This window comes from Dermochelys coriacea, chromosome 9, assembly GCF_009764565.3.
Source record: "Dermochelys coriacea isolate rDerCor1 chromosome 9, rDerCor1.pri.v4, whole genome shotgun sequence".
Taxonomy (NCBI): Eukaryota; Metazoa; Chordata; order Testudines; family Dermochelyidae; genus Dermochelys; species Dermochelys coriacea.
Window position 1 is genome coordinate 25,343,448 of NC_050076.1, and position 24,901 is coordinate 25,368,348.

General features: G+C 43.1%; 1 protein-coding gene across 6 annotated transcripts in view; it reads left to right on the forward strand.

Moving 5' to 3' along the window:
• The window catches only part of PLCH1 (phospholipase C eta 1), a 170,562-nt gene that overhangs the window by 85,658 nt on the left and 60,003 nt on the right, over positions 1-24,901 (forward strand). For all 6 annotated transcript variants that reach the window (XM_043492498.1, XM_043492499.1, XM_043492500.1 and 3 more), the window contains 4 exons: positions 2,174-2,320; positions 11,972-12,215; positions 18,821-18,950; positions 23,667-23,837. In XM_043492498.1, the coding sequence (XP_043348433.1) occupies positions 2,174-2,320; positions 11,972-12,215; positions 18,821-18,950; positions 23,667-23,837 (692 nt within the window). The remainder of the gene's footprint in view (positions 1-2,173; positions 2,321-11,971; positions 12,216-18,820; positions 18,951-23,666; positions 23,838-24,901) is intronic.

A 24,901-nucleotide genomic window follows, 5' to 3' on the forward strand; every position in this document is an offset into this window, starting at 1 on the left:
ATTCTCAACCAGACACTACCTCCTCAAGATTCAAATAATGTCATGACATAACTGAGTGTCGTCAGCTCACTATACTTCATACTTTAAAGCTACTCTAACTGGGAAGGTGTAGACTTACCCATTTCTGTTCCACCACTCCTCAGAACTTCTGATATAGATGCTGGGAGGAAGGGAGCATGGATAGACCATTAGCATGCTGCTATCTTGGGGGCATATCCAGCCAAAATCATCCAGCATCTTGGAGCCACTAATGGATCTTTGTAGTCTCTCCTGCGTAGTTGCTCTGAGGGCACATTAGGAGAAGCAGATGACAGAGCCAAAGTGCCAGGCAGTGGAGAATTAGGCCCCATGTTTCTGGTAGATTTTCCTTAACTGAAGAGTACTGAGACTGCTTTAATTTGCTTTAGGAATGAAACTGCCTCCTGGTGTTGGGAGAGCACAAAGGAGTTGTAAAGCCAGCTTGCATCCCACACTCTTTGGATCCTGTGCTGAGCACAACAGCTCATCTGGAGCTGAGGATCAGATCCTAGGTTCTGTGCTGTTTTGTGATTAGATGTGCTACTTTGTTTGTCTTCTCCTTCTGAGAAATAAGAGTAAATACCCAAGTTAGTGCAGTGGGAACTTGTCAAAACAAAAAAGACTGTTTTTAATGTTCTATTTTCAGAAAGGCTTTCCATTAGCATAATCGAAGCAGCATTTCACAAAATAATGGGATCCTATTACTGCTCATTTGTGATTACAGAGATAAGGAAGAGGCATGCTAGGAATTTATTGTCTTGCAGAAAAATTTTAAAAAATGGTTTGTATGAGACACTTGAAGATGACATTTTACAGTCGTCACATATACAATTTCCATGAGACATTGTGTCCAACTCCAACTCTGCCTTTTTCCTGTGTAATTTTTTTTTTAAGTGCAGACTTGTGTGCTGTAATGGTCAGGTATTTTGTGACATTTGTGCCCAGACACAAGAATATTGGTTGATGGATGAATACCTGTGACTGAGTCAGTTTGAAGAGCAAATAAGGGTAATCCTACAATGTTTGATGGGTTCTTTGGGTTACTATGGATTGACTATTTGTAGAGATGAAACACCTGTAGTATAGCTGAAATGTGCCTGTTTTCATGATGAAACAATGGCAGGGTAATGAAAAAGTGTAAAAGAGTTTTGGGACCTGTTTCTCATCTCACAGAGTGGTGTGAACTATTAGTAACTCTACAGTTACTACACAGTTATAGAGGAGTAAAACTGCTGTAAGATCAGAATCAGGTCTTTAATGTTATAAAATATAAACAATTCAAGTTTACAGATCAAAATACAGATAGCAGTATCCTGGTAGGGTATGTTTTATAGTGCATATGCACTTTATAACAAAATCTGAAATATTTAACTGAACTACATAATCTGCTTTAAAAAATGTCAATAATTTCAACATAGAAGCCTTTACATTTGGACATTTGCTGTTTCCTTTTTAAAATATACAGCCATCCCCCCACTCTGTTAAAACAAAATATGCACATATGCATAATCATGATATGGTGAGTCCCTCTTAGTACAAAATACTACAGCTTCTCTTTTGTGATGCTGCTATGAATATATTAATTGTTGGTGTCAGTAGATAATATTCAACTTTAATTTTTGATAAATCCCAACCTTAAAATATTAGTGCTGAATAAGTATCACTTATTGAACTGCTATTTTAAATCATGTTTGTATGATAGGATTTTATCTGACTGGAATTTACAGATGTGAAAGCAATAGGATGTCTTTGGTGCTCATTGTTTCTGGACTTGAAAACCTGTACAGGGCATTTGGATTTCTGGTGATGGAAGCAGACTCCCAAGTATTTAAAGAAGCTAAACATTATTCTTTCTTTGAACAGGAATATATGGCTGTCCTGTGGAACCAAGTACCATCTCTATACATTAATAATTATTTTGTATTCTAAAGTGATAGATTCAGTTCTCATGCTTGTATTTAATTAGATTTTACAAAGCCTTCTAAAAACTACTCCATTTCCAATTTTATTCTCTTAGATTAATGTTTAATTCCTGTCACATAAGGTGCAAATCAAAGGTTTTATATGGTAGCTAGATGTTTAAAAGTTGTTAAGTCCTTTTTATTAGTGTGACAAAATAGACTTTTAGTTGACTTTGTTCTAATCTTCTTTTCAGTTGAAAGATGTATGAGTGTAATGCAGTCTGGGACTCAGATGATTAAACTGAAGAGTGGAACAAAAGGGCTAGTACGTCTCTTTTACCTGGATGAACACAGAACTTGCATCAGATGGAGACCGTCCAGAAAAAGTGAAAAGGCTAAAAGTAAATTCTCTTAACATTTCTTTTAATTACTTGAATAATTGTGCACTGGAATATGAATTCACATGGTTTATAGAGAAAAACTGTACTTTACAGTATGTATCTTTCAGTTTATAAAATCTTATTAGTGATACTTGTAAATGTGATATACTTATAAACACTTATTGACCATTTTTGCCCAATAAATACATTGTGAAAGGCACTGTAATTGCCAGAAAAAATACATATTTCTGTTAATAGTAGCAGTTTAGTAGCATGTTGGCATACATGCACTGTACAGTACAAATGCCAGTTTAACCATGTAGTAATATTTTCCAACAAATTACTTTATAGGATAGATCTGGCATAAATTGACCAGGAGAAGACTGTTGGTCTTACTACACTGTCCTCATATGGGAAGATAAGAACCTACAATTAAATACATTTTCTAAAATAGTCCAGATACTAGTTTAATCTGTGTAATATCTTATATCCTGATCCAACTCCAGATTTAAAAGAAAAGGAACCAGAAATGTTAAGATAATTTATAGAAATCCTTATTGTTATTAACATATTTAGTGAAAAGGCCACATCATATTTATTTAGAGCCAGATTCCACCTAGACCTTATACTGGTGCACAGTGTGAGTAGAGGGTGTAAGGAGTGTGACGCATGTAAGAGCCAAGCAGATATCCAGTCCCTGTGCACTGCTTCAACTGGAGTTTGGCAAAAACATCCTGGAAATATTTCTGCTGGTTTAAGGTTTGGTGACAGCTTGCTTGTGGGCCAGATTGAATCTGACAGCATCAGGTGACATGCCCGCAACATGTTTTTGCTGTTATTTAAGAACAGAAGGGATGAGTGAATTTGGCATTATTGATCTTTAAAGCGCAGTTCTGCCCTGAAAAGTGGCTATAAAAATGTTACTGAGGGGTTTCATGTATATTGTCTCTCCTTGAGTGCTGTTTAAAATGCACTAAGTTTCCAAGTGAAATTATGTGTCATTTCAATTAGCCAATTCAGTCTAAATGGAATGTCAGGCTGGGTTATTCCGTTTTGCACATCATCATCACTAACAACAATTTGGGAGGCTATATTAAATCAAATACATCCATGTATTTCCACTGTTTTCAGATTATTTTCTTGGTGACACCTATGGGTTTGCCTAGGTGTAAGTAATTGGAATTTAGTGAATTATCTGTTGATGATGCAGAAGAAGAAATAGAATCCAGCTTGTCTTCTGTTAACTGTGTTTGCTCTACAGGTCCAGCGGGAGTAAAAACCAATAAAACAACTTTATTTTTGTCACTCAACAGCTAAGAATGAGGACGCACAAGGAGCAAATCTGTTGTGTAAAAAGATGCCAATTTTACCTAGTCACTTTCAGGGCCATCCCTAGCCATTTTGGTGCCCTACACAGCGCCCCCGTGGGTGAGGGGGAAAAGTGTGGGGTCCCAGGCCTCTGCGGGGGTGGGGGGCTGGCCCTGGGCCTTTGGGGGGGCAGGAGCAGGTTTGGGGGGCGGGGGGAAACCATCCCCCAGCACGAACTGGCGGAGCGGGTTGGGGCTAGGTCGCTCAACTTCCTGCCGCCTGATGAGTGCAGGGTGGGCCTGACCCCGCACCCACAGGGCGACAGGAAGTGGAATGACCTGTCCCCAGCCCGCTCCGCTCTGCTTCCCTGGTTCCCAGCCTTGGGGCCTCAGAGGCAAGGGGGAACCACCCCCCAGCACTCACCGGTGGCATGGCTGGGAGCCAGTGGTGTGGAGTGGGCTGGGGCCCGGTCCCTCCACTTACTGCCGCCCTGTGAGTGCAGGGACCCGACCGCTGCTGCAGTTCTCAAGGGAGTTAGGGTGCAGCTGGGGCAGAGCAGAGGTGGGAAAAGGCAGGGCAGAGGCAGAGCAGGGGTGGGGCTTTGGGGAAGGGGTGGAGTGGGGACGGGGCTGGGCGGAGCAGGGCTGGGAAGAGGTAGGGCTGGGACAGAGAAGGAGTGGGGACCATGGGGATGAGGCGGAGCAGGGGCTGGAGCAGCAGGCAGCTGTGTAGGGCACCAAAACATGCCAATTTTACATAGCCACTTTCCGGGCCGTCCCTTGCCATTTTGGTGCGCTATGCAGCCCCCCTCTGGGGGGCGGGGGAGGAGCTGTCCTATGCAGCTGCGTACTTTGTGTATGGGAAGGGATGGTCCTGGCCACTTTTCAGTGTTGAACCATGCTGTAGGGCTGGGGGATGACAGCTGAGTACATTTGAAAAGAGATGCTTCAAGTTCCTATGGCAAGTCTTCAGGTGTCTCTAGCAACATTGGAAAATAGCCCTCTATGATCCTGGCATTCATGTTGCCTTCATCTTCCTGTGAGGCATCAGAGAGGTCTTTGTGTGGGAAAGAGGCATGATAAGTAGTTGTACAAATAATAGTTTTTAAATGATTTCATAAACATAAAAGCACATACTATTTTAAAATGCCTCCCTTATCCATTTTGTTTCTCTCCTGCTCCAAATTTAAACAAGACCCTTTGTCAGTGAGGTGTTACTACAAATGTCTCTTGGCCCTGGTCTACACTAGGCATTGAGGTCGAATTTAGCAGCGTTAAATCGATGTAACCCTGCACCAGTCCACATGACGAAGCTCTTTTTTTCGACTTAAAGGGCTCTTAAAATCGATTTCCTTACTCCACCCCGGCAAGGGGATTAGCGCTGAAATCGGTTTTGCTGGGTCAAATTTGGGGTACTGTGGACGCAATTACATGGTATTGGCCTCCGGGAGCTATCCCAGAGTGCTCCATTGTGACCGCTCTGGACAGCACTCTCAACTCAGATGCACTGACCAGGTAGACAGGAAAAGGCCCGCGAACTTTTGAATTTCAGTTGCCTGTTTGGCCAGTGTGGCAAGCTGCAGGTGACCATGCAGAGCTCATCAGCAGGGGTGACCATGATGGAGTCCCAGAATCACAAAAGAGCTCCAGCATGGACTGAACGGGAGGTACGGGATCTGATCGCTGTATGGGGAGAGGAATCCGTGCTATCAGAACTACGTTCCAGTTTTCAAAATGCCAAAACATTTTTGAAAATCTCCCAGGGCACGAAAGACAGAGGCCATAACAGGGACCCGAAGCAGTGCCACGTGAAACTTAAGGAGCTGAGGCAAGCTTACCAGAAAACCAGAGAGGTGAACGGCCGCTCCAGGTCAGAGCCCCAAACATGCCGCTTCTATGATGAGCTGCATGCCATTTTAGGGGGTTCAGCCACCACTACCCCAGCCGTGTTGTTTGACTCCTTCAATGGAGATGGAGGCAACATGGAAGCAGGTTTTGGGGACGAGGAAGACGATGATGAGGAGGCTGTAGATAGCTCACAGCAAACAAGCGGAGAAACCGGTTTTCCCGACAGCCAGGAACTGTTTCTCACCCTGGACCTGGAGCCAGTACCCCCCAAAACCACCCAATGCTGCCTCCCGGACCCACCAGGTGGAGAAGGGACCTTTGGTGAGTGTACCTTTTAAAATACTATAAAAGGTTTAAAAGCCAGCATGTTTATTGATTAATTTGCCCTGGCATTCGTGGCTCTCCTGGATATACTCCCAAAGCCTTTGCAAAAGGTTTCTGGGGAGGGCAGCCTTATTCCATCCACCATGGTAGGACACTTTACCACTCCAGGCCAGTAGCACGTACTCGGGAATCATTGTAGAACAAAGCATTGCAGCGTATGTTTGCTGGCGTTCAAATAACATCCGCTCTTTATCTCTCTGTGTTATCCTCAGGAGAGTGATATCATTCATGGTCACCTGGTTGAAATAGGGTGCTTTTCTTAAGGGGACATTCAGAGGTGCCCATTCCTGCTGGGCTGTTTACCTATGGCTGAACAGAAATGTTCCCTGCTGTTAGCCACGCAGGGGTGGGCGGAGGGGGGAGGCAAAATGCGACGTTGTAACGAAAGCACATGTGCTATGTATGTAATGTTAACAGCAGGGTTTACCGTGAAAGAACGTACCCATTGTTCTATAAAATGTGTCTTTTCAAATACCACTGTCCCTTTTTTTTTTCTCCACCAGCTGCATGTGTTTCAAGGATCACAGGATCTTCTCCTTCCCAGAGGCTAGCGAAGACTAGAAGGCGAAAAAAACGCACTCACGATGAAATGTTCTCTGAGCTCATGCTGTCCTCCCACACTGACAGAGCACAGACGAATGCATGGAGGTAGACAATGTCAGAGTGCAGGAAAGCACAAAATGACCGGGAGGAGAGGTGGCGAGCTGAAGAGAGTAAGTGACGGGCTGAAAAGAGGGCTGAAGCTGAAAGGTGGCAGCAGCGTGATGAGAGGAGGCAGGATTCAATGCTGAGGCTGCTGGAGGATCAAACTAATATGCTCCAGCATATGGTTGAGCTGCAGGAAAGGCAGCAGGAGCACAGACCGCCGCTACAGCCCCTATGGAACCAACCACCCTCCTCCCCAAGTTCCATAGCCTCCTCACCCAGACGTCCAAGAACACGGTGGGGGGGCCTCCGGCCACCCAGCAACTCCACCCCAGAGGATTGCCCAAGTAACAGAAGGCTGGCATTCAATAAGTTTTAAACTTTTAAAGTGCTGTGTGGCCTTGTCCTTTCCTCCTCCACCACCCCTCCTGGGCTACCTTGGTAATTATCCCCCTATTTGTGTGATGAATTAATAAAGAATGCATGAATGTGAAGCAAGAATGACTTTATTGCCTCTGCAAGCGGTGATCGAAGGGAGGTGGGGAGGGTGGTTAGCTTACAGGGAAGTAGAGTGAACCAAGGGCTGGGGGATTTCATCAAGGAGAAACAAACAGAACTTTCACACCGTAGCCTGGCCAGTCATGAAACTGGTTTTCAAAGCTTCTCCGATGTGCACCGCACCCTCCTGTGCTCTTCTAACTGCCCTCGTGATTTGCCTCAACCTCCCACCCTGCCATAAACATCTCCCCCTTACTCTCACAGATATTGTGGAGCGCACAGCAAGCAGTAATAACAGTGGGAATATTGGTTTCGCTGAGGTCTAACCGAGTCAGTAAACTGAGCCAGCGCGCTTTTAAATGTCCACATGCACATTCTACCGCCATTCTGCACTTGCTCAGCCTGTAGTTGAACAGCTCCTGACTACTCTCCAGGCTGCCTATGTATGGATTCATGAGCCATGGCATTAAGGGGTTGGCTGGGTCCCCAAGGATAACTATAGGAATTTCAACATCCCCAATGGTTATTTTCTGGTCTGGGAAGTAAGTCCCTTCCTGCAGCTTTTGAAACAGACCAGAGTTCCTGAAGATGCGAGGGTCATGTTCCTTTCCCGGCCATCCCACGTTGATGTTGGTGAAACATCCCTTGTGATCCACCAGTGCTTGCAGCACTATTGAAAAGTACCCCTTGCGGTTTATGTACTCGCTGGCTTGGTGCTCCGGTGCCAAGATAGGGATATGGGTTCCGTCTATGGCCCCACCACAGTTAGGGAATCCCATTGCAGCAAAGCCATCCACTCAGACCTGCACATTTCCCAGGGTCACTACCCTTGATATCAGCCTATCTTTGATTGCGTTGGCTATTTGCATCACAGCAGCCCCCACAGTAGATTTGCCCACTCCAAATTGATTCCCGACTGACCGGTAGCTGTCTGGTGTTGCAAACTTCCACAGGGCTATTGCCACTCGCTTCTCAACTGTGAGGGCTGCTCTCATCTTGGTATTCTTGCGCCTCAAGTCAGGGGAAAGCAAGTCACAAAGTTCCATGAAAGTGTCCTTATGCATACAAAAGTTTCGCAGCCACTGGGAATCGTCCCAGACCTGCAACACTATGTGGGCCCACCAGTCTGTGCTTGTTTCCCGAGCCCAGAATCGGCGTTCCACCGCATGAACCTGCCCCATTAGCACCATGATGCCCACATTGGCAGGGCCTGTGCTTTGAGAGAAGTCTGTGTCCATGTACTCACCATTCTCGTCACCGCGCTGATGTTGCCTACTCGCCCGGTTTTGCTTTGCCAGGTTCTGGTGCTGCATATACTGCTGGATAATGCGTGTGGTGTTTAATGTGCTCCTAATTGCCAAAGTGATCTGAGTGGGCTCCATGCTTGCCGTGGTATGGCATCTGCACAGAAAAAAGGCATGGAACGATTGTCTGCTGTTGCCCTGACGGAGGGAGGGGCGACTGACAACATGGCTTACAGGGTTGGCTTACAGGGAATTAAAATCAACCAAGGGTGTGGCTTTGCGAGAAACTGAATGGCTGCCTCAAGGATAGAACTCAAAACTGGGTTTAGCAGGCCGTTGGTTTCATAGAGGGAGGGAGAGAGGGAGGAGAAAATGAATACAAAACAAATCTGGTCTATTTCTTGTTTTGAGCCACTTCATCTATCTTTATACATCATGCTGGCAGCAGACTGTGCAGTACGACCGCTAGCCATCATCACCTCCTGGGTGCTCGGCAGAAGACGGTGCAGTATGACTACTGGCCATCGTCTTCTGCTGGCTGTAACTTAAAAGACAGTGCACTGCCAGTAGGACTCAATCGCCATGAGACGAAACAAGGGAAATGACCTGGCTGAGTCACTCCCATGTTTGCCCAGGCGCCCCGTTAAAAGAGCACCCAGGACTACGTCGATGACAGCGACCAGTCATACTGCACTGTCTGCTGCCAAAAGGCAATTAACTGCTGCTGTGTAGCAATGCAGTACCACGTCCGCCAGCACCTAGGAGACATACGGTGACGGTTAGCTGAGCGGGCTCCATGCTTGCCGTGGTATGGCGTCTGCACAGTTAACTCAAGAAAAAAGGTGCAAAACGATTGTCTGCCCTTGCTTTTACAGAGGGAGGGAGGGAACGGGGGCTTGACGATATGTACCCAGAACCACCCGCGACAATGTTTTAGCCCCATCAGGCACTGGGATTTCTACCCAGAATTCAAATGGGCAGTGGAGACTGCGGGAACTGTGGGATAGCTACCCACAGTGCTAAGCTCCGGAAGTTGACTGTTGCCTTGGTACTGTGGACACAGTCCACCGACTACATGCACTTAGAGCATTTGTGTGGGGACACACACACTCGACTGTATAAAAACGCTTTCTACAAAATAGACTTCTATAAATTCAACCTAATTTCATAGTGTAGACATACCCTAAATAGGGACCTGGGTGAAACCAATTGACCTTAGGCTCATTTCAGCTAAGATGGGTGGGTTTGGCAGGGGAAAGTGTTTTTAGGGACTCAGTTGAGGAGACTTGCTCACTTATTCTCAAAATGGTTCTCAGTCAAGGAGTTTGACTGGACTCATTACTCACTGCTTCTTGGTTCCCATATAGCAGCTGTGGCCAGAAACACCTTCTGTTATCTACAGTTGGTCAAGAGACTGCATCCTTTCCTTTCAAAGGTAGACCTTATCGTGACACCCAAGACTTTCTTCACCTCAGGGCTATGCTAATGTGCTATGCTTGGGAGACACTTGGAAGTTTCAGCTAGTGCGGAATGTGGCGTGCCTGCCTTATGTGAAGGACAGACCGCTTAGACCATAATAAATCAGTCTGGTGTGTTATTCACTTGCTGTCAGTTAAAGGTGCTGGTTGCCATCACAAAAGCCATATGTGGTCAAGGTCCCAGGTATCTTAGAGATCAGCTTTGCCCCTATGCCTCATCATAGCACCTACTTACAGAAGGGACACTTTGCCTGTCTGACCCCAAAAGTAGAGCTCACATTAACTGGTGGTAGGATGATGTGAGTAGTGGACCTTCAGCTCTGGAATATGTTCCTGCCAAAAATCTGAACCAGAGTACTTCTGCAGTGTGATGTGTTGTAAATCTTTATGCTCAAGCTTTGTAGGTACAGTTGAGTTCCCTGCCTGGTAGTCAGTCATCCTTAGTCCTTTCAAGGGAGTTAGTTTGGCTTCTGCAGGATGCTGAGAAGTGTTCACTACCCATTTTGGGGTAAGTGATACTTCTATTGATCTAAATGATTTAAAGTGTGCTACATAGACTATAGAGATGGGTGTCTTATAAATGTAGTTAAATAGTCAATAATATTTTTTTTTAAAACCTAGCACACCCAATTAAGCACTGACTTCAGTGTGGGAGCTCCATTGACCTCCTTGTGCACAGTGTGTAAGTCATTGCTGTATTTTGTCTATAATTTTCCAAGTATTGCAGTTAAAAGGAAATACTGCTTCTTTAATTAAACAGAGAACATAATTCAAGCCAATGTGAAAATGCTGACCCAAATTTACATGAATCATAAATAAACTCATGGGCGTGTATGACTGGGTTAGATGCCAAAGTACGGCCATCACTATTTTATTTGAATAGTATAAGACTCTACAGTCAGAGAAGGCAGTCCATTTTAAATGTTGCTTTGTATTCTTTGATCTATTCCTAAGTAACAAATATCTGGAATAATGGACTGCCCAAACTGTTTGTCCAACTGTATAATTGTAGGGGAGTAGCAGAGTTAAGAATACAACTGTTCCTTGAAATTGCAAAAATGACCCCAGTTATTTAAGTAATAGTATCTATCAATGTATTGAAATTACCCTTTTATAGTTTACTCTTGCATCATTGCCTTACAGATTAGGAGCTGCAGATGGAGTGTTCAAGTAAGGTGCTTGATGGACAGTGAAGAGCATGGAGTCTGAGTGACAGAATGTAGATGTCTTATGTGTTACTTTGGGATGACATTCCCAGTCTAGCTTAGTAGAAAGGAACCTACCTATTTTAAAAGCTTCTTCTCCGGCTGCCCTTCTTTAGGAAGGGCTAGTTACTTTGAAGCAACCTAGCATTACTAATTTGGATTGTACTGTGGGATGCCGGAGGAAGGATGACAGAGAAAAGCCTGCTTAATTTCTTTGCCAGATACCAAATGAAATCTAGGTCTTTTCTAACTGCTTTGAAGTAAATTTGAACATAGTGGCATTTTGTTTCTATAAAAATATTTATTTTTCAATTATTACATGACATTTGTTATTAATTTAAACAATTCTCCTGCTCCATCCCTTCTAAACAACAACAGGGACCAAAATTGTCCCTACTGGAACTAGTATTTTACTTAGTAAAAGATAAGTAATTAGGTCTGCTGTTGCCACTAAGGCTTGGTAGTTAGTAAAAAACAGGGAAACGTTACAGGTAACAACACTTTTGGTGTTTTCATATCAGAGGGCCAGTTTGAGATTGTCAAGTATTGTCCTGGTTTTGGAACTGTGTGGAGCAATACTTCCCCTACAGGAGCACTAGGATATCTCCATGAGCGCTATGCCACTGCTGAAAAGCACAGCTGCTTTGATCTCTCTTAGGATGGTATATAGCGCGTATTCCCTTCTGTGACTATTCATGTCTGCTGGCTGGCGGAAAACAGCGTGGGGGTGGTGGATGGCAGTGCCCCATCTATTCCCTGCCCCTTCTGCAGTGAATAGTACTCCATGGGCATTTCAGGAAATAAATCCTACACTCAGGAGATCACTGGCACTGTCAGTTTTGCTGCTCAGGAATGCAAGTCAGGGGAAGCTGCTTAAACACACACCCCTGCACCTGTACAAGGGCCAGCTGGTGACCCAATGTGCCTTTTCCAGTATGAAGGCTTATGAGTTTACCTTTATTTAAAAACACTTACTTTGAAAAATATAGAAGAATGTGAAAATGCAAAGAAACTGGATGAACATCCAAGCAGCTTAATTTTTCTGTTCCCCTTTTCCTTGCAGTTGTAATTGATTCAATTTACAAAGTGACAGAAGGCCGACAGTCTGAAATATTCCATCGCCATACCGAGGGGAACTTTGACCCAAGTTGCTGCTTTACCATTTACCATGGCAACCACATGGAGTCACTAGATCTAATCACCTCTAATCCAGAGGAGACTCGCACCTGGATCACAGGACTTAAGTATTTGATGGCTGGAATAAGTGATGAGGATTCTCTTGCTAAACGACAAAGAACTCATGACCAATATCCTTTCAAGGACATTAGCTCTGGCTTTCATTTTGGTATTTCTCGTTTGTTTTATGTGGTTTGGTGTTATAGGTACTGTAGCAACATGACGACTCACCAGTGCAGCACTCCTCCTGGTCGTCCTTGGAATTAGCTCTTTCCAGCCTTCGAAGCTCCCTCTGCAGGCCCATGTCTCTTCTGCCGCTGGCAGGCATGTCCCTTCTGGACCCCAGTGCCCTTTACCCTGGGATGCTGCCCCAGCAGTATCCCCACACTCTGGGTCTCCCCTCCCCGGGGAGCTCCCAACCCTCTAAACCCACCTTGCCTAAGTGGGTGCTGCCGGTCATCATCTAGCTCCACTCCCTGGGGCAAACTGCAGTCTGTCATGGCCACTCATCATTGGCAAGGAGGTTGGATCAGCTGCCTCTGCCTAACCCCAGGCTGCCTCTCTGCAGCCCCAGTACCTTTCTGGGCCTTTACAAAGACCTGCAGCCTGGGGGTTTACCTGGCTGGAGCTCCCCAGCTCCTTTTGCCTTTGCCTTTGCCTTTGCTCTTCCACAGCTCAGCTCAGCTCAGCTCAGCTCAGCTCCGAGGCAGCTAGCCCTTTCCACTCTAGGGCTAGAGTGAGACTCCTCCAGTCTCTCGCCCACAGTCGTCTTATAAGGGCCAGCTGTGGCCTGATTGGGGCGTGGCCCCAGCTGTGGCTGCTTCCCCCAATCTGCCTAGCTGTTCCCAGCCACAGCCCTCTCCAGGGCTGCTTTAACCCCTTCAGGGCTGGAGCGGGGTAACTACCCTGCTACAGGTACACTCCACCTCCCACTCAATACAACTGAAGTTTTGCCATTGATTGCATTGGGAACAAATCAGACCATTGGTTTGTAAAATTATTGTTACAAATTAAGAATATTTTTAAATCTCCTCACTGGCTTTGTATAATAATTTTTGAAAAGTTTTTCATTTTCCTAAAATCAGCAATTGAAATTGCCACCATGGAAACTGATCTTTATTTTCATCTTCGTACAAAGTTAGGGATTGGTTGAAACTCTTGAGAAGCTCTCAACATGATCAGCCTGCATTGAGGGTGCTCAGCACATCTCAGCAGATGCTCACATCTTATGGGAGTGGAGAGGGTTTTGTTTTGGGGAAAAGATCATGTTAACTTTAAATCACAATGAGACATCTAGGAGATTGTGGTGATTGAGGCTACCAGTTGGGGAAGGATGGAGGGAAACGGGTGAGGAGTGGAAGGGTCAATTGTTGATGATAAATCACAGAAAACTGCATTCAAATAACATTAAACCAATAAAAGACAGAAATATACAAGTGATGGTAAAATGTACACAGCTGACATCTTTACCCTTTATTTGAAGGTTCATAGTCACAGTGGAGCTGTTTCTTGATGTTTTTGATTAAATGTTTTGGGTTTTCTTGTTAAAAAAGTGACTTCACTGGCTAAGAAATCTTTCATTTTCCAAAAATATTTCAAAACAACAAATGTTTGAGAAAAACCACAATATTTTAAAAAAATTTTCATGTGGAAAATGCCTACCTCTTAGTTTTATACTTTTTTCCTCTCCTTTTCCCCTAGAAAAATGGAGGAAAAGTTTTTTAAAAAGTTAAAAAGTGAAAGAAAGAAAGAAAGAAAGAAAGAAAGAAAGAAAGAAAGAAAGAAACCTTCACTTTTAAAAGTAACACTTTCTCTAAGTGAGAGAAAATTATGCAAAGTAACACTTGGACTTTTTTTCCAGTGGAAAACATTTTTTAAAAGTTAGAATTTTTTTCCCTTCATACAGTCTCATTATTTTAGTGCGCTATCCCTTTCTCGGGAATGAAAATGTTTGCAAAAATTTGTCAAACAAAAATACAATCACTTCATTTTGTTTGTTTGTTTTTAATTGGAAAAAAACTCGCGCCAAAACCCTAGTTTAAACCATCTTTCCTTGTTTGCTTTGCGCTTTGTTTATAGGAGTAAGTTGGATAAACAAAGGAAGGACAAAAGGTCCAATCCTGTTGGCTACTCATATGAATATTATTATAATTTATTATTTGTGTAGTGCCATTGGTCTCAATGGCTCTTCACAGACATGTTGTAAGACAAGGTCCCTGTCTCAGAGAATGGACAGTCTAACATTGAAAGTAATGCAAGCTGGGTTGCTTCAGTGTGACATGCATTTTGCTAGCTCCAGCATTTTTTGTTTCATATTATTAATTTTTGAACTGGTTATAAAAGAAGATAATGAGGTGGGGCATGAGTGCAGGAGTGCGTGGTAGTGGTGAAAGTCTAGGAGAAAGAAGTGAGGATTTAGGGTCTGATCCAAAGCCTCTTAAAGTCAATGGGAAGACTCCCCTTGACTTCAAAGAGCATTGAATTAGGCTTTTATATTTTAGATTTAAGTGTTTTCAGTTTATGCAGGTATTTAAGCTGTGATCACGACGCCCCCAATTCAGGGAAACACAAGCACATGACTAACTTTATGCATGCAAATAGTTCATGGAAGTGAATAAACTACTGATCTTAAAGTTTTGCACATGCTTAAGTACCTTGGTCAATCAAGGCCAATAAGGTCCACATTTTTGCTCACTTTCAGTGTTCTGATTTGGTGGTGTTTACACATAAAATTAGGTGCAAAATGTTGCATAATTTTCATAATGACTGTCTTTTTCTATCAAAAGACACAATATGGCTCTGTAGTTCAATGCTATTTTATTATCTGGTAAAAATTCCAGTAGCAGGATCACTCCACTTGTTTAAAACTGCCCCAATAGATTTGTTTTTGATTTGTTAACAATACACAGAAAAGTTACTTTGGGATGCTTTAGTTTTGGGGCCAGTGCAGCAAGGTCTACACTGTACACTGGGTTTAGGACAGATAATTACAAACATTAAAGTGACTTAATGAATGTCCTAATCAATAAAAGGAACTGTGTAAATCTGCGAATTGCTGATAGGTCCAAATTCTGCCTCGTGCTTTACATAGGCACATTCCTCAGATGGTAGCAGGAGAGCTGGATGGATTTGGCTGCCCCGGGTTGGGCCCTTCTGAAATGTTACACACAGGCTGCTCTGCTGGTCTTCCACAAACAGGAATCATTTTGAAGGGTTTATAGCGTGTACACTAGTATTCAGCATGTGTGGTCTGCATGCTCATTATTCACATACTCTCTCTGATTTAGCAGGAATCTCTATGCACAACCTCCCCCTTCCCCCCCGCTGGTACACATTATTCTACTTCTAGTGACTTGTGCATGGTGCTGATCTGGGCTATTCTGCAGTTGTAATGTGGCCAGCAGTCCCTTCCATGCCTCTCATTCCTAGCTTTGTCCAGGACAGGATTAGGGATATGGCGTTCTGCTTAGGACACCCAGAACTGTAAGCCACTGCATTGCCCCTCTGCCTCAGCAAGGGAGAGGTTTGCTGCTGTTATACTGTGTGTCAGACCCCTGACACACCTGCCTGTTTGCCTTGCCAGCCAACCCCTCAGAAATCTGTCCATCCAAATCTTGCCTGGCAGGTAACAATCAGTGAACCCCAGTTCTCAAGTTCCCCCGAGATGTCTCTCAGTAGGGTCTAGTTCCTTTTGCTGGACACACACACAAATTATTAAATTCACTGCCTTCAATGCACACATCAGCCTCTGAGGTTAGCTGAAGACTCAGACTTTACTTCACTATAACAGCACTGAGATAGTTTATAGTACACCTAAGAATAAGTGTATTAGCAAAGAACAGAGATTTAAATGAGACTAAGCAAGAGAAAAAGCTGGGAGATTGCAGAATGAAATGACCCTGTAACAATTCCATCTTGACTGAGACTATAATGGAAGCCACAAAGGTGTAGATTTATCCCCAAAGAGGGTAGAAACTTGCAGCTAGAGAGAACGGGGGACCCTTAAGCTGGAGAAAGGTAATTGAGAATAAGTGGTTGGGAGTAGCAGGGGGGAGAGAGAGTGACAGAGAAAGTCAATGGGGTGTCTGAGAATTAAACATACACTAGTGGAATAACAGCTAAAATCAGACACGAGAGGCAAAGGGGGAAAGTGTTATGGACTCAGACAAAAAAAATTCTGTCAGAAGTTGGCACTATTTTTAAATATTCAAAATACAATGAAATTCCTGTTCGGATAAGGGCTAACCATCAGGAGAGCTGGATTTGGTGTTTAACTATTTTATAAGATATTGGATTTGAGTGGACTTTGCCTCTATGGGAGGAGGAGCAGGCCATGTCTTGAAACATTGGGGAGTATGTACGTTATTACTTTTGAGTCAAATAAATACAGATGGCCAGATTTTAATCTCCTTTTCAATTACACTAGTGTAAATCCAGAATAACTGTATAAACCAAAGGAAAACTACCTTTGTGAAATTATCATCACAATGCATTATTCTATCATTTTTCTTTTTAAGGAAGCTAAATTTGGCCAAACTTTTTATCATGATGAGTCTGTTCTTGGGGAGAGTTACAGAGATTAAGGATTACATTACTGGGGTCCACAAAAGAGCAACAGAAAGCCTCCGGTGAAGTCAGGAGAAGTGGTGTAAGCCAGTGGTCTTGGCTAAAACCTCATGGAGAGGTGTAGATCAAAGGGCCACAGGAGTGGCTGCAGAAAAGTTTAACATGTGACCTAGAGCCAACCCCTTGTGGAGAACCCCTGAGTCAAATCTGTGTATTTGGCTTCAGCATAGTGGTCAGGTTTTGGCCTAATCTGCTCAGCCGTGAAGTCCTTATTCAAGGTAAAGCTACCTTCAAGGTAAAGCCACCTTTGTTAATGAATTTTTAATGCTTCCCAAAGCTTTTAGGAATTATAAATGGAATTTGCATTTGTACACTGACCCCATCCTATCTCTTGCATTTAAATGAAGGAATCACTTCTCCTACTGAATTATCTTGCATTATCATTTAAAATGTAGTCAGTGTTTTCTTTGAAGCTTGTGCTGTAATTATGAAGAGCCATTTTAGTGATTCTGCCTCTTGAAACATTCTTACCTAGTGCGCAGGTATAGAACAGTTGTACCCAACACTGGGATGGCTCAAGCAATTCCTAGATATTTTTATCTCAAATGGTTCTACAGCTATTAAAGTAGTGGTCAGGGAGTGGAAAGGGAGTTCTGTAAAGTTTAGGAAATTCACAGGGTCACAGAAGCAGGTGGGGCCAAAGGCACAGAATATGCATTTCCATACTTTTCAAAAGGACTTGCTTTAGGTTAAGGGAACTCCGAACCTGGGAACCTTGTTAGGTCTGTAGGATGGAAGTCCCTGGGGATGTAAGGAAGCCTGCAGTTGGAGAACACATCTGCCCTGTGTATCTGCAAAAGTAGACAGCACTTGCCTCCTGCCTAATACCTAGTTTGATAAACAAATTGTGCCAGCTAGGCACTAGGTTGTAAGGGCTAGGATGCTCCACACCAGCCTACAGTAGCACCAAGAGGGGGATTGTGTGTCGGGGAGCACCCTCCCGCCCTGAACTTCACAGCACATATAGATTACATGTGGACGTAGGATGGTGCAGCTTATTTCCCCCAAGTATGTCTGACTCCCTCTGTACTCTGCAGTGATGGTGGAGTGGGATGGGGAGGAAAGGGTGGGAATGAAAGAGAAAGGAAATATGTAGAGGGTAAAGGAAACATGATTAGAGGGGAGAGGAGACCTAAGGAGATGGGATTATGGTTAAGAATGTAATGGTGGAATGGAGAAGAAGCTTTCAGAAGAAATAAGAATTGAAAATATAAAGGTGAAATAGCAGCATGAAAAAACTAAAGCTTAAACTTAGAGGAGAGAGAGGATGGAAAAACAAGTGCTGTTAATTTTTTAATAAGTGTCTTATTAAAATTGCACTCTTGCAGTTATCTACTTAGACTAAAAGGCTTTCCTCCTTTCCCCCCCTCCTTCCTGCTGGTAATAGCTCATCTTAAGTGATCACTCTCCTTACAGTGTGTATGATAAAACCCATTGTTTCATGTTCTCTGTGTGTGTATATAAATCTCCCCACTGTATTTTCGACCGAATGCATCTGATGAAGTGAGCTGTAGCTCACGAAAGCTTATGCTCAAATAAATTTGTTAGTCTCTAAGGTGCCACAAGAACTCCTTTTCTTTTTTGCGAATACAGACTAACACGGCTGCCACTCTGAAACCTACTTAGACTGATTTTACTGTGTGTTATCTTTATTCCATGCTCTAGCACTAGATGAATTTTGTCATTGATACACATGCCCATTGAGCAAGACTCCTGGTGGTACAAATCATGAGCCAAATACATCCCTGGTGTGGTTCCGGTGACATCATAATTCTGATCCCAGTTACACCAGTGTAAATCTGGAATAACTCTATGGAAATCAAGAGAGTTACACTAATGTGTACACTAATGCTGTGAGATCAGCATCTGGTTTATTGACTCCGGAGAAATTACACCAGGGATGAATTTATCCCAGAGCGTGGAAGTGGACACGTTTTGATGCAAACTTTGGGCCATATTCTGTCACTTTGGGACAAATTTTGCCACCGTTACTTATATTGTGGGATTGATTGTCATATTTGGCAAGGCTGGACGAACCTGACCCTTTGTAATTCTCCAAGATAAAAACATTAGTTTTAAGTAGTTTAACCTTTCCTTAATATATTTGCACTTGGGTGAAACAGACTTTTGAGGAAGCTGATAAGAACGGAGATGGCTTTTTGAATATTGAAGAGATCCACCAATTGATGCATAAACTGAATGTCAATCTGCCCCGCAGAAAGGTGCGACAGATGTTCCAGGTCAGTGTACTTTTCACACAGTGCAATATTTTGTTTGTAAATACATATTGCCTTCTCGGGGAAAAGCTTAAGGTCACTGACAAAAGTGGGTATTTTTAAAGATTAATGAGCAAACAGTTCCATTTCATTGTTGTTATATAAGTGAAGAGAAGGAGAGAACATTGTGCTATGTGATTTCACCCTTTAGCCCCCATGCCAGGAATTTTCACAGCTGATTAATTACAGTCTTGATAGAAAAGTTTTATTATTTTGAGGTACATGTCCCCCACCATATGCCATTTCATAAGTGGTTTATTTGAAATCAATGATCCTACTTATGTAGTAAAGTACTTCTGAATGTGAATACGTGTAACAGAATGAAGTCTTCAGTTAGGTTTTCAACATTACTTCACCCCCTCGCCTGTCTTCCAAGAACCAGTGTCTCATTAACAGTAAGAGAAAACCCATGTGTGGTGAGTAAGGGGAGCAAGAGCCTGAAAAGGGAGTTGAAAGGAGCAAGGAGGAGGTGGTATCATGATGCAGGGGGAACAGTCTTCTCCTTTCTAATGAATGGAGCACAGATTGCATTCAACATACATGCCCAGAGGAGCCCAGCCAGAGATTTTGCCTGCCTGAGGCAAAATCTCCCCAATGCGTAAGCCCCAGAACATTCTGTGCAGAGCTGTGGCATAGGTGCCATGATTCATAGATTATAAGGCCAGAAAGTACCATTGTGGTCATCTAGTCTGACCTCCTGTATAATACAGGACCTCTCTGGATTCCTGTTTGAACAAGAGAATTATCTAGTCCTTAATGAATTAAGTTGCCTCACAAACACCTCTGAGGTAGGTAAATATTATTTGCATTTTACAGATGGACAAAATAAAGTGCTAAGACATGAAGTAATTTGTCCAGGGTCACACAGTGAACCCATCGGACACTAGAATGACTAGGGGGCAGCATGGAGCATTCCCTGGGAAGCCAGAAATAGAACCCAGGAGTTGGAACTTCTAAGTTACCTGTCCTCTCTTCTAGCCCACAGAATTTCTCTTGGAGCATGTTGCTTGCACTGTATCACTTTTAACTTCATATAGATATACATACCTCATGCTGTAGGGCCCAGCATACACAAACTGTAGAAAGGACACACAGTTTTGGGCACTATTTGTTCTCATCATTCTGTACCTAATTTTGCTCTTACCCTAATATAAATGCAAAGTGGAGCTGCTACCTAATGCAGAAGTGGTTGACATTTTTTTCATAGAAAAATGTTTAATGAAAAATGACTTTTTGAAGGAAATGACAATTTTTGCAGAAACTTCTGTTTTTAAATTAAAGTTAGCAAAACTAATTTTTTTTTCACTTTGAAATTTTCTGAGAATATATTTATCATTGTTTGACCATCCCTAATATTTACACCATTGGAAATGAAAGATGCTGAAGATGTATTGGGTGCAGCATGAGCAAAACAAAATGCAAAAAACAAGATTATGGGCCAAAATCCAGACAACTGCACAAAACAGAAGTTTTTTTAAAATACTAGAACCCTTTACATGCAAAAATGTGCATGGCCTTCTGGGGTACAGTCAGCATGGCACAGCTGTAAGCTTTGGAATGCAGAGTACGCTCCATGGCTGTGCAAAGCCTGGGAATCATATGGACTAGCTAGCAGATGGAGAGAAATATTACACTGAATTTTTGCCCCCAAATCATAAATCTTGTTTGGGGTATGTGCGGACTTTAAAAAGCAAACAAATCCTATTTGTTACCTTGTAGCTAAAAATCATTTCCTTCTCCACTTATGTGCTAAGATCTGAGTTTATGGATTTAGATGACAGCAACACTAACTCCTAACATAATGTATTACAGGGGTTCTCTAACTTCATTGCACTGCGACCACTCTTCTGACAACAAAAATTACTACATGACCCCAGGAGGGGCGACCAAAGCCTGAGCCCGCTCAAGTCCCACTGCCCCAGGTGGGGTGGGGGGAAGAGGGAGTAGGGACAAAGCCAAAACCTGAGCCCCACCACCTCAGGTGCAGAAGGGGTCAAAACATGAAGCCCAGTGGCCTCAGCCCCAGCCAGGGAGCCTGTAACCTGTTCCCTGCCATCCAGGGCTGACTCCCTCAAGCTTAGACTTGCTCTGAGCCCCAGCAAGTCTAAGCCAGCCCTGGTAATGCCATTAAAATGGGGTTGTGGCCCACTTTGAAGTCCCGACCCACAGTTTGAGAACCACTGGTGTAATGAATGCAGCTCCCTGTGATTCCTTAGATATTACTAATGCTGCAGCTGCAAGAGAAACAGAGAATTGTGAAGTCACGTATTGACAGACAAAAGCCTTTTAGTTCACTTTCAAATGGAAAAGAAATATCTAGGGATGTTAACATGATCTCATTAACAGGCAACCTTTTTATAACCCAGAACCATCTATTATTTTGATTTGACAAAAACAAGTTGAATTTTTTTCCTTTGTTGCTGCCAGCCTATATCTGGGTTCATATCACAGACCTTGCAGAAATGGTTAGAACCTTAGCTGTCAAAGAAAGAATGACATTTTGAAAGCTTATCCTGTTGTTAGACTGGCTTGAGGACCAGGCGTATACTCCTTATTTCTCCAATCATCCTTACTCATGCAAGGGGTCCAGTGGACTTCCAGTATTACCAGATTAATGCATGATAAAGGATAGCCACGGTGCCAAATTTTCAGTCCTGGATCAGGCAGCTTTGTGCTGCTCTGGTGATACAAAGCAGCTAGAAACCTGTCCTAAATGATTCCTCCTGACAGAGTTGGGCTCTGTGCTACCTGTTCCCAGTTTTCACTTGCACCACTGAAGATGTACCCCTTTGTTTTGATTAAGTAGACTTAAATAGTAAAGCTATGCCAGACAGACAACCTGCTATCCAGAATCCGGGAAAAATTAGGTGTATGTGATCCAGGTAAATCTTGCTACGAGGCATTCATGAGTGAGGACACCAGAAGCAGACTACAGGGAATCAACTGATATCCTGACTAGAAGATTTCAAATTTGCCATCAGACATAGTCTGGGAAAGCTAACCCCAGTATAGTTTCATTTTCCCAGCACCCCTGAATATGGAGGATTATATATTGCAGAGCAAGAGCATCCAGGAGACAACTGGTCTATAAGGAAAGAGGGGTGTAGAACCATGGAATTATGTGGCTATCTTTCATGTTGGTGTTTACTTATGTAGAGTACAGTTATATTCATATCCTAGAAATGTGTTTAAAACAAATGGTATATGGAATACTTTGTTCAAAGGGAAAGTGAAAATGGAAGGTGTAGTTCCAAACTGGACAACTGGAGCTGCTGTTCACTGTAGTTACAGGCTGGCTGATCAGCCCCTCCACTTTGGCAAGTGTGAGAGTGGGTGGAGGAAGGAAAAGCTGACCCCAGAATAAAAAGAATTGGTGGTGAGATTACTGTTGCCAACCCTCCAGTTTTGTCCTGGAGTCTCCAGGAATTAAAGATTAATATTCAATTAAATATTATGTTGTGAGGAAACCTCCAGGAATACGTCCAACCAGAATTGGCAGAGATGAGATGCAGGCTGTAGTGAGAATTTGTGTTCACATTTTATTGGGTAAACTGTTGAACAGAAAAACCCACCCCGAGGGAATTCAGGGCAAATCAACATTGGGAAGAGCTCTGTACAGAAAGGAGAGCCCTGTCCAGAGAAGTTAAGGAGGCACTATTTTTAATAGGACTATGCATGGCTGCAGGCATCTTCATTTGCAGATCTTGATTCAGGATCAGGGTATAAGGCCTGGGTTAACTGAAATGTAAAGAAAGTGCATAAAGAAAAACAATATGCAATGCTGTGAATAAGAGGTGTTATTCATGGATGCACATAGGATACTGAACCATCTATGATGTTAAAACTTCCTTTCACTTTTCTTCCTTGAGCTGCTTACAATCTAAAACTCAGCAGGGAAAGGAGTCTTTCTTGAGTTTGGGTTACTGTAGAGACCTACATCAAAGAGAAAATAAATTATAAAACTGCTGTCAAATGTTTTGTAAATCCAAAGCAAATCCTATTAGGCAGATGCTCAAAGTAAAAAGCAGTAATAATAATAGGGTAAGTACTGTTTTCTTCTCTAACAATAGCTCTGAGGACAAACTAAAACAGAAATCAAGACTGTGGAGATATTTTTCTGCATGGAATGCAGCTGTTATTGCAGACTTAATCCTGTTCGCATACACTGTGCTGGCAGTGGGATTAAACAATTGTTGCAATTTATCATGTTGACATCTATTTACCATTCTAATATAATACAGAACATTTATAAATGTCAGATTCTGCCTTTCGATGAAGTCAGTGGGCGAGATTCTGATGCTATCCAGTGTGACTCCATTGAATCAATAGATCACTCTAGATTTACACCAGTGTAACTGAGATCAGAATCTGGCCCAATGTGAGTCCTTCTCGTGAAATAACATAATACAATGAAATCTAAAGACAGAATTTGCCTTTTCACTGAGATTTTGTCGTTTTACTTAAACAATTGAATTTCCGCCAAGAAATCCAATAAGAATCCTTTAAATTTTGTTGTAACATTAGCAAGTGCTTGCTAGCATTGTTGAGGATGAGAGGGGTCATGTGGCTTGAAGTGTATTGAAAGTTATCTTTTCTTATACGTATGTTCTATTCTGCTCCATTCCCTGAATTCATCATATACCTACCCAGCACACTTACTTGGGTGTTCTTGTTCCTCAGGAAGCTGACACAGATGAGAATCAGGGAACCCTAACATTTGAAGAATTCTCTGTGTTTTACAAGATGATGTCATTACGACGCGATCTCTACTTGTTGCTTTTGAGCTACAGTGATAAAAAAAATCATCTCACTGTTGAAGAATTTGCTCAGTTTCTAAAGATGGAACAAAAGGTACGAGAATAATAAATGTAGCTGATGGTCTTGTTTTAACACACAACAAAAGTGTGTGACCAATGTTAGCTCTTACTTTGTCCAGGCTGTAAACACTAGCAAACGCTGAAAATGAAGGATTTGGAATGGAGATGCTAAGACAAAATGAATCTGATTAAATACTGTAGTACAGTAACTCCTCACTTAACGTTGTAGTTATGTTCCTGAAAAATGCAACTTTAAGTGAAACGATGTTAAACGAATCCAGTTTTCCCATAAGATTTAATGTAAATGCGGGGGGTTAGGTTCCAAGGAAATTTTTTTGGGGCAGACAAAAGGCATTATATAATGTACAGTACTGTGGTTGGGAAGTGCCCCATGCTTACCCCACACAGACACAGCCTGCTGCAGGCAAGGACTCTAGGAAGCACCTTTGCAGCAACAGTGGCAGCTTACCTGGAGAAGAACAGGTGCCGACTTTGCTGGGGGATGCTCCAGGCCCGCCTCTTCCCATCCCCACTCCATTCCAGGTCCACCTTTTCCCACCCCTACTCTACCTCCTCTCTGGAGCACGCCACATCCACGCTCCTTCCCCGCCCCCAGAAAGTCCTAAGCGCCGCCAAACAGCTGTTTGGCGGGCTTAGGGCTTTCTGGGAAGGAGGGGGAGGAATGGAGATGAGGCGCTTCCCTGCTCTTCCCCCTCCCTCCCAGAAAGTCCTAAGTGCCTCCAAACAGCTGTTTGGCTGTGAGGGAAGCGCTGTGAGGGAGAGGAAGGAGGCGGAGAAGAGGAACTTGTGCAATGCTCCCTTGTAAAGTCACTGCTCTTCCACAAAATCTTACATGCAGTGGACAGAGCAGGCAGCCAAACGACGTTATAAGGCAGCATTGCACAACTTTAAACGAGCATGTTCCCTAATTGAGCAGCGACGTAACTTTGAAACAATGTTAAGTGGAAGCACGTTAAGTGAGGAGTTATTGTACAATCAAATGCTTTTGGAAAGCAGGAGCTTTTGGTCTTCTAGGGGGGAAAAGTGGCATATTAGGTAAATAACCACACTGTCTTATACTGACTTCCAGATAATACA